Source organism: Platalea leucorodia, assembly GCF_965183815.1.
Source record: "Platalea leucorodia genome assembly, chromosome: 1".
Taxonomy (NCBI): domain Eukaryota; kingdom Metazoa; phylum Chordata; class Aves; order Pelecaniformes; family Threskiornithidae; genus Platalea; species Platalea leucorodia.
The window spans coordinates 108544422-108558566 of NC_138823.1; the positions used below are offsets into that span (position 1 = coordinate 108544422).

Below are 14145 nucleotides of genomic sequence, written 5' to 3' on the forward strand. Positions count from 1 at the left end.
CCCTACTATTCTCACCTCTACATCCTCTTCTTGCAAATACTATTTATTAGCAGCCATAACTTGGAACACTTATAAAGAAAAATAAGGAGGAACACATCCATATAGAGGGAACAGAACACAAATACCTTTCCCTCAGAAGATGTAGATCGTGATAAAGATTAGGTTCCTAACATGCATCCAAAAGACTGGCTTTAAGTTGCAAGTAGTCTCTAATTAACAGATATATATAGCAAAATAACTAACATCTATACAGAGCAATATTCATGTGGGAGCATTCTAAAATAAATGAGTTCCTCAGATCCAAGTCAGAAATAAAGCTTCCTCAGATTCACAGCTTGTAACAGTTAAAATGCAAAAGTATAGTGTTGCAAATGCAGACTTCTTATTTTGAAACAAAATTCAACATGAAGGTTAGGACACTGCTATTCTTTTAATATAACTTTAGAAGACCTTTCAGGTCATAAAAGATAATAAGGAAAAAAAAAAACAAACCATAGCTTATGCAAAGGGCCCATGTATTTGGGTGAACAGATGTGGGAATGACACTTCAGGGAATTCATGATTGACTTTCATATCCCACTAGAACAATATCTACATGCACACTTTTTTTACGGAAGGATGCTGGAATTATAAAATACAGGTCAACAATCAGAAGTCAAGCAGATTTCAGAATCCAACTGAAGTGACAACAAATCAACCTGTATTTTGACTGACAAAGGGTATAAAAACTACCTGGAGAAACCAGACAATATATCCCTCACAACCATAGAGTCAGAGACAAAAGACATTTCAGAAGAAATCAATCTCTCTCCAAAAATGTAATAATGGTCTGGGGATTTTGCCTATGAAAATTAACAGAATCTAACACTGGATGTATTATGTATGGCATTTCTTTTCATTTTCTCCTATGTGTCCTTAATAACTTCATTTAATGAGAATGTCTCAGACTGTTCTGACAAATTCAAGGTAGTATGTTTTGATGACAAAATAATTCTAAGGCTTTGGCACGTGGCAACTGGCTATGCTAGAACTCTTATTTGAGGCAATATGCTAAAAAAACCTATTCAGGATATTAGCTGAATTGAGGATATTGGAAGAGATGCATGTTGCAGCAACAGGAAGTTTAACTCTTCTGACAGATAAACTTTAATTTGGTAATATTTGTCTTAGACTGTGTTATCATCATTGCTACAATGTTCCCTGGAAGTGTGTGTCATCAGTATCTGCAGGATTAGAATCTATTTCTAATTAACTATATATTAGTTTTGTAACATTATTTAAACACTAATTTCCGTATGTATTTTTAATGGTTCCACTGATAGGAGATAATGAAATGAGAATAACCTTGAAAAGATTTTTTCCCTTTCTGTTTAGGGTACTTCATATGCCACTAACTTTTCTATCACTTGGGTAATGTTATGACTATTTGTAGTATCACATTTATATTTTATTTTGATTAGATATGCACCTTGTAAGTTTGGAAAAAAATAATTTTTCAACACTGATAAATTCTACTTTTAAAATTTGTGTTCTCTGACTGAAGCTTTCATGTGCAACTTCACACATGTGGGACACTTCAAAAGTACAACTTACAACTCTTTTTTGATCTCGGCATTTGAGCTCGCTGAGAATTCTGCTTGAACAAAGACTGCAGGTCATTGCTGAATTGGATGTTTTTAGAGAAACCTGTCTAGCAGTATGAAAAATAATACTTACGCTTGAGTTAAAAAAAACTTAATGACCTTCCCCTGTAAGATAGTAGTGTATCGAAAATATTTCTAGCATACTGAATAGGCTTTTTAATATACAAATTGAAACATATATTTAAAAAATCCAAGAGTTTTGATGGGCTTTTTTGACTTTCATAAATGCTAACATAGAAGAGCAAGAGGAATAAACATTCAAGCTACAATTTGCAATAACTCTTTTTAGGATATGGACTGTCAATAGACAGAAATACTGACCAATCTAAGGCTTCAATTTATGAGAGCTTCTTAATTACCCACAATGATGACAGCTCTTAAAGAAATGAGCAAATGGCTAAGAACCGTCCTGAACAATGATATTTTGTCTTCATGATTCCAAACTTGAAAAGGTAAGTTTACCTCTCTTCTCAGTGCCATTTAATTAAACTACTAATGGAAGGTTCCCTTTTCAGAGAATGGTCTCTAAAATGTTCATAGAAGATCTCAGAAATCATTCCAAGCTAGATGGACTCTTGAACAGAACTTCTCAGAGTTTCTTTTACAAGGATCACAAGGTGTAAAAAGATTCTTAAAAGTGAAATTTAGTATCTTGCTTTTTGATGAGCAGCACCCAACCATTTTAGCCATACTAAGATCTACATGAATGAATTACATCCTGAGCTTTATTCCGCCTATTATGTAGATTAAAAGACAACAGCACTTTAAGCAGATATTTGTTTTGTTTTTTTTTTTTTTTTTACCTCCAAAGAAGTATTTCTCTCCAGTCTTAACTTGTAGAGGGCTGTTTGTTCGAACAGCTGAAGCTTCATCGCCATCAATGGTGAGGACCGCAAAATTTTCCTTAGCTAGAAATCGGACTTCATGCCACTGCCCGTCATTGAGACCAGAGCCTATGAAGAACAAAAGACATTGGAACATTTTACTTAGTCCAATACTCATTATCTTTAAGTGTTTTGTGTGTCTCTCTCCCAGGCTCATTATGTAACGTTTAATGAAAGCTATTGCAGAAATGAAATCATTTTAGTGTGATAACAAGGCATTGTTATTAAAGTAACTATTACCAAAAAAATAACATTATATCATAAATACAAGTCTTGGAACTACTGAAGTGTCCATGCTGTGAGATATAACTGTATAAATTACAGATGTTATCACTCACCTTTCCCATCAAAAGGCCATATTCTACATCATACTAATAAAGAATACCTCTTAATTGTTTCTATGATCAAGTTCGAAAGGAAAAGATATTGATTAATCCATTAACTACAGTGAGTAACAAGCCCAAAGGGCATATTATGTTTGTGATTGCTGCCTTTATCAAAAGCTAGATATTTCCAAGAAAAGAGGAAGAAAAAATAGGAGGGGGAAAGGCTCACGTGGAAGGTGAGTGCACAGCTAATCCTGTCATTGGGATGTGGGGCTAGTCACAGATGATGAAGACATTATCACAAAGACACTGCAAAACCAGCAAATGGCTGCCAAAACCTGCAATCTTAGGGGAGCACCATCCTCCCAATACTGACAGCAGTTGAAGCAGATGGATCTGTTCATTCATTCAGATCTTTAAAAAAACAGAATTTATATCCTTCTTACATTGTCTCCAGCAGCTGGCAGGAAGCCAGTGTGTCTGGCATGTTAACCTGCCAGTGAGGAACTGCGACAGAGTAGTGGTTTATTCTGGTCATCACCGTGCAGGCAGGTTATGTTGGGTCAGCAACTTAAGTAGCAAACACTCTAGTAAAAGCAAATTCCAAATTATAGCACCTCTTGCAAGTGACGTTTTCTCCACCTAGATAAAGGTGCTAGGTCACCTTAGCAAAACGGCTTTTGCCAAAGTAAGCCACAACGCAATGCAATAAGCTGTTTCTAAAAATTAAGTGGGATGCACAATATCAGCAGAAGTATAATGGAAGATAAACTTTCAAAATATTTGAAAGAATGTTATCTTCTATGAACAAGGAATAACATTCACGGCAGACAGATATACCTAAATATTTAACGAATATTTTTTTTCCCACTGCTTCTACATGTTTGTTTAAGATACAAGATCAAGTCTTGAAGTAACAAGGAGTGTTATACCTTGGAATATTCTTGGAATGTTCGTTAGTGTGAATATAAGTGGCAGAAACCTCTTTCTTAAAAAGGTATCACTCAGAAATGTTTCTACCCAAGCTTGTTCAACCTAGTGTAATAACAGATGGAAGACCTAACATACTAAACTCCAGAAAAGTTTTCTTTATGTTTGTAAGCTCTTTTTTCATTTTCATGACATCTGACAAAGAAGAAACAGAAAAAAACATAATTGTAACCCAGACAAAATTAATTTCTGTGATAATAAACTCAGAAAGGAAAAGAAGATACACCTTTTTATAGAGTTCCAAACCAAAACTGTTCCAGCGTGTGTTACTACAACTGAAGTTTATCAGAACATACTTAAAATCCCAATTTTCCAGCTTGAGACAACCTAACATTAAAAAAATCCATTTCATTTTTTTATCGAGGTATGCAGTATTGCCTTGAACTGAGTAACAACGATTACAGACTTCTGGACAAAATTAAAACTTGGCATTAAAACACGAGGGACGAAAATGGCGGCATGAGCTGTTTGTCAGTGAGTCCAGAGGGACGTACCTCTAAAGCACTTTCTGGAAAGGGGGATACTGCAGAAACCAAAAACCAGGACATGAGGCAAGAAAGTGTCAGCCTACCTTGCACCACCATTTGTATTATATCAAAAGATAAGCTTTTGCACCTTGACAAACTGCGACTAGGGAAATGATGTTACACCTCCAGGGGGTTCTTCCAAACATGTCCACGTCCCACGAGCATCGAACCGTCACTGCTTTTCTCTTGCTCCTGGACTGAATTCGCAGTGGCGTCTGATGTATTTATATGGCAAATGTCTCTCTCTTTAAGCTTTCACAGTAGTAATTTTCAAGGCCACTGCTACTCGTGCTTTGATACATTTTTTTGACAACATTCACCAAACAGACAAAACCTTCTAGCAATTTAAACAGAATTAGATATAAACAAACGCAGAAAACTTTACCTGGAGCAGCTGCCCCGATACCGGCACGGGGATCCGCTGCCTCTGCGGTCCCTGTGAGGGGAGGTGAGGCCGGGGCTGCCCCGCGCCGGCCACAGCCGGTTCCAGCCGGCTCCGGCGGCCCCAGCGCAGGGCACAGCCGAGCCCCTCGGCCACGGGCGGGGCCTCGGGGGGAGCGCAGCTGAGGAAGGGCAAAGCGCTGCCCGGCGGCGAGGGGAGCGGGCAAAGGTGCGAGGAGCAGCGCTGCCAGCCCCGAGGGGAGAGCGGGAGGGGGGGAGGGGGGGCTCCCGCCGCCCCCCCCCCCCCGCAGAGGTTCCCCTGGCGCCCGGCCGGAGCGGGCGGAGGCCTCCCGAGGGAGCTGCGGCCTGCGGGGAGCCCGCGCGGGGGCCGGGGAACAGCGTGAGAGGGCCGGAGCGGCAGCGGGGAGCGGGTGTGGGCTGACCGTTCCCACCCCTGCATCCGCCCGGGCTGCTGGGGAGTGGGAGGTTTCGGAGTTGGGAGTGAGGAATTGTAGCTGAGCTTGGGAGAGAAAGGAGGAAAAGTGGTGTTTTAATGATTTACTTTGTTTCTCCCTACCTAAACTTATTTTAATTTGCAATAAATTAAATTAATTTTCCCCAAGTCAAGTCTGTTTTGCTTGCAAATGTAATTGGTACGTGATGTCCCTGTCTTTATTGTGCTCTGTGAGCTTCTCAATCTTATTTTCTCCCCTTCTCCCACTGAAGAGGGGGACTGACAGAGTGGTTGGGTGGGTGTCTGCCCCCTGGCCAAGGTCAACCCACCACAACTGATGGAGCTACAGACAGATGATTATGTCATGAAATTGGAAGTTCACCTGTATTTCTTATAAGCCTTAGTTTGCCATCCTCACCTCTTGAAGATATTGACACACACAAGTGCTGGGATCCACCCGAGGACCCTGAGGGAGCTGGCAGAGGAGCTCACCAAGCCACTCTCCATCATTTATCAGCAGTCCTGGTCAACCGGGGAGGTCCCAGCTGACTGGAAGTTAGGAAATGTGACGCCCCTCTACAAGAAGGGTCGGAAGGAGGATCCGGGGAACTACAGGCCTGTCAGCCTGACCTCGGTGTCAGGGAAGGTCATGGATCAGATCATCTTGAGTGCCATTACGCGGCACGTACAGGACAACTGGAGGATCAGGCTCAGCCAGCATGGGTTTATGAAAGGCAGGTCCTGTTTGACTAACCTGGTCTCCTTCTATGACAAGGTGACTTGCTGAGTGGATGAGGGGAAGGCTGTGGATGTTGTCTGCCTGGACTTTAGTAAGGCCTTTGACACTGTCTCCCACAGCATTCTCCTGGAGAAGCTGGCTGCTCACGGCTTGGATGGGTGCACTCTGCGCTGGGTAAAAAACTGGCTGGACGGCCGAGCCCAGAGCGTGGTGGTGAATGGAGTCACATCCAGTTGGCGGCCGGTCACGAGTGGTGTTCCCCAGGGCTCAGTGCTGGGGCCAGTCCTGTTCAACATCTTCACTGATGATCTGGATGAGGGGATCGAGTGCACCCTCAGTAAGTTTGCAGATGACACCAAGCTGGGTGGGAGTGTCGATCTGCTGGAGGGTGGGAAGGCCCTGCAGAGGGACCTGGACAGGCTGGATCAATGGGCTGGGGCCAACTGTATGAGGTTCAACAAGGCTCAGTGCCGGGTCCTGCACTTGGGTCACAACAACCCCATGCAACGCTACAGGCTGGGGGAGGAGTGGCTGGAGAGCTGCCTGGCAGAAAAGGACCTGGGGGTGTTGGTTGACAGCTGCCTGAACATGAGCCAGCAGTGTGCCCAGGTGGCGAAGAGGGCCAATGGCATCCTGGCTTGTATCAGGAATAGTGTGGCCAGCAGGAACAGGGAGGTGAGAGTGCCCCTGTACTGGGCACTGCTGAGGCCGCACCTCGAGTCCTGTGTTCAGTTTTGGGCCCCTCACTGCAAGAAGGACATTGAGGTGCTGGAGCGTGTCCAGAGAAGGGCAACGAAGCTGGTGAAGGGTCTGGAGCACAAGTCTTAGGAGGAGCGGCTGAGGGAGCTGGGGTTGTTCAGCATGGAGAAGAGGAGGCTGAGGGGAGACCTTATTGCTCTCTACAACTCCCTGAAAGGAGGCTGTAGCGAGGTGGGGGTCGGTCTCTTCTCCCTAGTAACGAGTGACAGGACAAGAGGAAACGGCCTGAAGCTGCGCCAGGGGAAGTTTAGGTTGGATACTGGGAAAAATTTCTTCACTGAAAGGGTAGTGAGGCACTGGAACAGGCTGCCCAGGGAAGTGGTTGAGTCCCCATCCCTGGAGGTATTTAAAAGACGTGTAGACGTGGTGCTTGAGGACATGGTTTAGTGGTGGACTTGGCAGTGATAGGTTAACGGTTGGACTTGATCTTAAAGGTCTTTTCTAACCTAAATGATTCTATGATTCTCTATTCTTTCGTAAAAGAATTAACTGATGGTACTAATGAGAAAAGTGTTTTAAACTGAATATTGCAGGAGATACAAAATACTTGAGTTATTTTAGTCTGTATTTCTTTGACTGCATACTTCAGTCTGCTCTGTACACACCAAATAAATTAGTCTCGCAATACCCGTGTTGTTCTTGTATGACGCATTTTTAAATAACAGTAGAACAGGGACTGGAACCATGTATGCAGGCTAAAGAGACAATCTCATACCTCAGAGACTGTTTAGCTATTTACTGCTGCATGCTTTACTCCCTGACTAATCTTTACCAGAGAATTCACCTTCCTCTTTTAGGAAGCGTGAGATGTAAAAAAAGAGAGACATTAACTCAGCTCAGCTTCTCCCTGAACAAATAGCCTACATACGGAGAAAAAAAAAAAAAAAAAAAAAAAAGGCAAGCCATCATTTCCATCACAACTGGTTTGTGAATTGGCGTCGCTCCACACTTTTTTGGGGGGGGGGGCGGGCAGGCAGAATTTTTTGTCCAACTCAACATGGATTTCTGCGCATCTTGGAAAGTCCCAGAACATTCTTTCTTAAAGCACAGAAACAGGTGATGCTATCTGCTGAATTAACAAGTGAAAATGGTGTGCCATATGCTAGTCTAAGAAGTGCACAGTTACTTCCAGCTCGTATCTGTGGTATGCTCTCCCAGCGTCCAGTGAAGGGAAAACACCTCAAGCTCACTAGCACCACACTGAAAAACTGAACGCTGCAATGACTCAAGGCAAGAAGCCCGTGGAGGAAAGGTGGATCAACGGAGCAGGTGGATCTGCTGAGCAGACCGAACAGAAATGAGAGCATGAGGAGAGCTGCAGGTTTCCAGCAAATACTATTTCCATGCCTTCTCTCTGCGTGCTCAGCATTTAGCAAAATATCCTAAGGGGACACATTGCTGTCTGTAAGCTGCTTGCTAGAGGCATGATTGGAGAACAGTGGTATTTTGCCTGCATTAAAAATATTTGCCCCTACACATTGGCATCGTTCTGGTCAGTTCCTGAAAGATCACACTGCTTCTGCTTTCTGAACTCTTCCCTGTATTGACTACAAAATGATCATGAGTTAAGGCTGTCTTCTTCTTACCATCCTTATGGAGCTTTATGGTATGACAGTTACAGTCCAACTGTTCTGGCTCAAAGTTCCCACAAAAATTCAAGTGCAATTTTACGTTTGCTTAGAAAACTTTTTACTGCTACATTTTTCCATGGAGTTTACTTATGAATGCTAATGAGGACTGCTCACTAGCACTCAGCAAGTACTCACTATTGTCTTTACAAAATCGTGCTCCCCAGTGGTGTATCTAAGAGCACCTTTTATCTCTGCCACTGCTTTTATCTGCTTTTTATTTACATGTGTTTTAGAGGCGGTAGTGTCAACCCTCCTTTCTTAACGTGATAATGCCCTGTTCCAGGGACTTAAATTGTTATTGGGATACATGGTATATTCTCCCATAGGGGATAAGTTTGTAGAGCTCCATGACCTGTTTTTATTGTAATATTTTATTACATGCGTCATGTATATTGAGGGATTATTTCTGCTTGGACTTAAAAAGAGTCAAATTTAACTGAGATCTTTCTGTAAACCAAGACTTAATGATAGGAGTAGAATATGGCTCTTTCTATTAAAAGAATTTTCAGCTGGAAAGTTTAGAAAGGACAACATCCCAAACACACAACGATGAGTTCTCACTGCAGTTTAGTCTGCCTCATCTGATCTGATACATATATTTATTTCCATTCTTTTTTTCTTACTGTAACTTTCCGGTATATAAGTTGAGGAGAAAAAAAAGAAACACATACTGCTGCCACTACAAATTCCCTGCTGAGTTCTGGAAAAGCTGGTTTCATATGCAAATTAAATATGTTAATGAATGCATTCTCCCTATCTAGGTTTTCTATTTAAATGACGTTATTTTAAAAGCAGGACTCTTGAGGTAGGTGCTTTGATTGAACAAGAAGAAACAGATGTTTTGCTTATCACAGACGTGGAAGAAGGACTAGATTAACAAATACCAAAAAAGTACAAAAGTTTAATACATAATGGAGAACTTAGAAAGATAACATCTGGTCGAATTATGCCTTGAAGAAGACTATAGTAGCAAAAATCTCAAATGCTTCTACAGTTAATCTTGTGAGATCAAACCTTCCTCTAAAAGGTACTGATCCATGCAGTGGCTATTAAGAGTGCTAGAATATACAGTCTGCTGATATACATGGACAAAATTCTTCTGAAGTCAACAGCATAACAGCTGCTACATCGGAACAGAACCTCCTTGTAATCTTGATATATGACTGTAACCCAAAACTCAGTTAAAATGTTTAAGAATAAAACAGAAAGAATAGTATCATTAGCACTCCATGAAGCACTGAAGCAATGTAAGGCTATGTGGCTGCATACTGGTCTTTAGTTCCTACTGTTGTAGTAAATACTTCATATTGTAATTTCTTGTAAATTTTTATTAGGAGATGAAACCCTCAATACTCAGGATGGGGGGACTCCAGAGCAGAACAGGGAGCAGACAAGTGAACAAGCCTCAGAGATGCTAGAAACAAGGAGGCTTTCCTGGGTATTCAGCAATGACTGCGTGGATTCCCTGTAATCCAGGAATCCAGAAGTCCCGTCAAAGTTTCCCTGCCGATAGCAAGACCCACCCTGTCTGAGGCTGAAGGCAGAGGGAGAGGTTTGTTTGCAACTGCCTTCGCTTTAGCCAGCCAGCACCACGTTTCATCTGAGGGCGGTGCTGTAGTTGCTATTCCTGCCTCATCCCTCCCTAATTCAGAACAATTTTGCACCAATATTTCTGACTATAAGACAACAAGCCAACAATGTTTTGTTTGAAACATTCAGCTGTGTTCAAATATACAGCAATATATGCCATTAATATTCAATCATAAAAAAAAAATCACCAGGATGTAATCACAAGAGCCGTGCTTTTCTGTGTTTAGCTAATTGTATTTTTTAAACTGGAAAAGCAAAACCACCTCTCTTCCTACGGTAGTATTTTAGATGATAGTTTATGTAATAAGCTACCTAGCTATATAATCTGTTTTAGGATTTATGATTCAGAAAAGTCCTTTTCATTTTTAGTTTTATTCATTTTTCAGCTATCCAGATGATCAGTAAGCTAAGACAGTGGCAAATGCAGTCCTTGAAGGGATTTTAATGATAGAAAACCCTGTTCTCCCACAAAAACAAAACAGTTATGACAAATTTTGTCCTCATGTTCAAGCTTGGGGTTCTTTTCTAAGGTGAGTAGTTGGAAACATGCCAAAATTTTGCCCATTGGTGATACTTTATTTATACTGAACTTTCTCTGCAAGTTAATGCCAGAAGAAAAAGATGAACATTTAGCTTTAAATACATCTCTAGCTTTGTATATATAGGATGTATTAAAAAAAAAAAACCAACAAACAAAAAAGGTAGGTAATTTTCCTATTTCCATAGTTAATACTGTTGTGCAGTAAACTGAAAACACAGCAAATACGTTCAACTACAATGCTGCAGATTCTTTATAACATTCAAACCTGTTCTTGTAAGAGGCTTGACTTCTGGTGATTTCAATGAAATGGACCATAAACCTGGCAAATAATGGTCAAACTCGTAATGATTTTTTTGTTTTGTCTTTTACTGAAAACTAATAAAACAGATGAAAGGCTGTTTGCACTTGAATGACAGAAAAAATAATGTTTTGCAAATTCTAAGCTTAGACACTTGTAGAATCTCATGTAACTGCTGAAACAATTTTAGCTTTTCAAGCACAGTTTTTTTCCTCTCCTCTCACTTCTCACATTCTTTATTCTCAGGAAAAAAAATGTAGTGTAATTGTGCCTTAGATATGAAAATATATACACCTGGAAATTGGAACCTCTTATGTGTGTTTCAGCTTGCAGAAAGCATGCTGTTGCTAATGAAGAAATACACGTTTTTCCACTGCCCTCTTCCTCTCTTCCTGTCCATGTCAAGTCAGAAAATGTTGGCTCTAATGATGCAATCTGGTGCCCTGCAATTGCACAGGATTTTGTACACGCTCAATGGTAATCATCTCAATTAATGGCTCCAGGATTCATCTTTACTAAGAAACAGAGTATGGCCGCACATCCATTACTTGGCATAACTGTTCCTAACTTCTTCAAAACTCTTTCCAGATCAGCATCTAGCTTTATATGTTTTTTAACTGACATTGTGGCCCATATCCAGATAATATATCACAATCTTTTAGACTTGAAAACAGTTATCTACTTCTTTAAGAGTACATAGAACACAATCAACTTACTTACTTTACTTAAAACCACTAACATGCTAAAGCAAAATCTGATCTATTACTAGGTTTCAAATAATTTCAATAATCATTACCGAAACTGGTAATTTAACTACTCTTTATCCAGCATACACATTTCACGTAAGAAACCTCCAGATTTTTCTTTAGAAAAAGGTTTATATTTCTTTTTTCTTCTTTTTTCTTGTAAATTATAAGAAATAAAACGTCTTAGAAACAGCATTACAATCATAAAGCTTTAAGTGCATTTTATAAGTTTTTACAGTCACCTGCCAGATACCATTCTGCACTGAATTATTATTATTTTTATATGCTCAGTATCTTAGTATTTTGATTTAAGTGAGCTAACCAGAACTTTCCTTTTCATCTAATGAAATTTAAAGGTACTTGTTTTATGACTATTATTCTGTCACATTTATCCATATTAGGTATATTTCTTTAGTTTTTTTGGGGGAGGCCTTTCTGAATTTTAAGCCCTTTTGTATCACTACAATTATTTATAACATTTATTGTATATTTATTATTTAGGTGGCTAAATTGTGAAAAGAATACAGAAGACAACCTACTTTGCTTTTTCTTATCTTTGGACTAAACAAGTTCAGATACCTCCAAAAGCATGATACAGATAGTGCCTATTCTTTGCACATTCATGCCGGATAAATAATCCATAAAAATAAAATAACTAGATATTCCAGACAGGGGAGGAAAGTGAATCTGTAACTTTTAATTTCATAACGCTGAAGTATTCAGTGAAAAGGAGCATAAACTAATTCTTGTTTCCCTAGATTTTCTCATAGGTGCCCGACTTGAACACTTTCACTTTGGCTTAAACAGAATACTTAATTACAAACAAAACAGAACTTGGTAGGGAGCGTTATGTTGGTAAGAAAAAGCAGTACAAAAAGCAGAAAAAAACTCCATGTGACTAAAGGTAAATTGACATTTTCTGACCAACAGCAAAAATCAAATGTAACTTTGTTTTGATATTGAAATTCCTGAGACAAGCTTCCTAGCGATGGCTCTGAATCAACAAGAATATTTAAAAACATGCTTTAGTAGGAGATCACTCAAGGGTATAAAGCTGTGCACATCTTTAAGTACTCTGCCAAATTGGGGCCTAAATATGTCTCAGACATCCAAACAGGTCTTTCGATGCACATTTTCTAGCAGTCATCAATGCATGATTGAGAGCTTCAAGCATATGATGGGGGAAGAGGTGATCAAGCTTTATCACCTTACTTGTGGTACACTAAAATAGCTTTATGTTGTTCATTTGGCAATACCTTTAAATCAGCACCTGTAACACTTTCATTATGCTCTTGTTTAGAAGATATACAAAGCTCTAGGCACAAGATTTTCTGAAAGGAAATTCACATAGCAGCCCTTTTCATGTCTTAATCCTATTATACAGAAATCCTTTTTATCATTTTATCTTCATTGTACGTATGCCTCACATAATAAATAGTAGAAACATTGCGCTTTTCTTCTAAACACAGTACAGCACTTTTTACAAGGATTTAGCTGAGCCTCTGCCTCTGTTGCAGAGGCATGAACTGTAGAAAAAGCAAACCCATCACTCCCCACCAGAAAAAAATATTCAATGTGGACATAATCTAGCAAATACCAATGACCAATCAATTATTCTTTCATCATGATCTATTTTTCATTAAACTCAAACTACATTAAATATAATTTATTCTTTAAACTTGGAATACTCCACTGCCAGAAGTAAACGGTGCTATTCTTTCAATGACTGTCCATGGTGTGTGGCTGAGACCCTATTGGTGATGACTTGAGGCTGGATTTAACCTTGCTTTAGACCAGTTTAGACCTTGCTTTAGACCAGTGCAGCAGAAGGCAGTTTTGTGCATGAACCAGACACCTATAGAGGTGGAGGTAGAGGTTTACATGTAAACTACATTTAGTTTTTACTTTGTTGCTGGAGTGCATGTATAAAGCAAATCTTGCAATTGTCCCACATAGTGGACCTCGCTTTGTATTAGTATCAGTCTCGATGCCTGAGGACTGTATTTCCTTCAGATGAAACTAAGCCCAAACTAACAAGCTCCAGTCTCAAGTGTGCAAATGACATTGCATGGACTTTCAGGTCTCAGCATGAACTGTTCCGCTCTGCAGATCCACTCCTACTGTGCTGCACTGCTTGCTGCTGCAGATGTAGCCAGGTTTCAAATGTTGAAAGCATTTGCTGAGGACACTGGGATCTTGATTTGAAAAGAAAGCAGCCTGTTCTCTTCTATTGAAAGCCTTAAGGAAATAAACACCGCCCCACTAATAGCACTCTGGGGAGTATTAGACCTACTGCAAGGGAGAAGTTCAAGTGGCATCTCCCTGCCCCAAGAAGAAGAAATTTGCCCCAGCAATTACATATATTTGCTGGCACAGATTCATTTTTCATTTGTGTTAAGTAAGTGTATGTTTTTCAACACGAGAAAGCCAACAGAAAAAAAAAAGAATAAAGTTCTTAGTGAACCAGAGTAAAGTCTTAATATAATGATTGCTTCAAATGATCCACTTTATTAACTAATTTTTTTTATAGATATTGTTTTCCTTGTTAAGGGCACAGTAGCAGGTACACATAAAATATAATAAAATATACTCTGTCTCAAAGGGAACCACAATAAAAATATTTGGACCTTAGGCAG

At 40.0% G+C, this 14145-nt stretch overlaps 1 protein-coding gene across 1 annotated transcript in view; it reads right to left on the reverse strand.

Annotated features, from left to right (window-relative positions):
• CNTNAP2 (contactin associated protein 2) overlaps positions 1-14145 on the reverse strand; it is a gene marked incomplete at both ends in the record, with an annotated part of 1183012 nt that overhangs the window by 519876 nt on the left and 648991 nt on the right. Inside the window, one exon of the mRNA XM_082307127.1 lies at positions 2447-2596. Within this exon, the coding sequence (XP_082163253.1) occupies positions 2447-2596 (150 nt within the window). The remainder of the gene's footprint in view (positions 1-2446; positions 2597-14145) is intronic.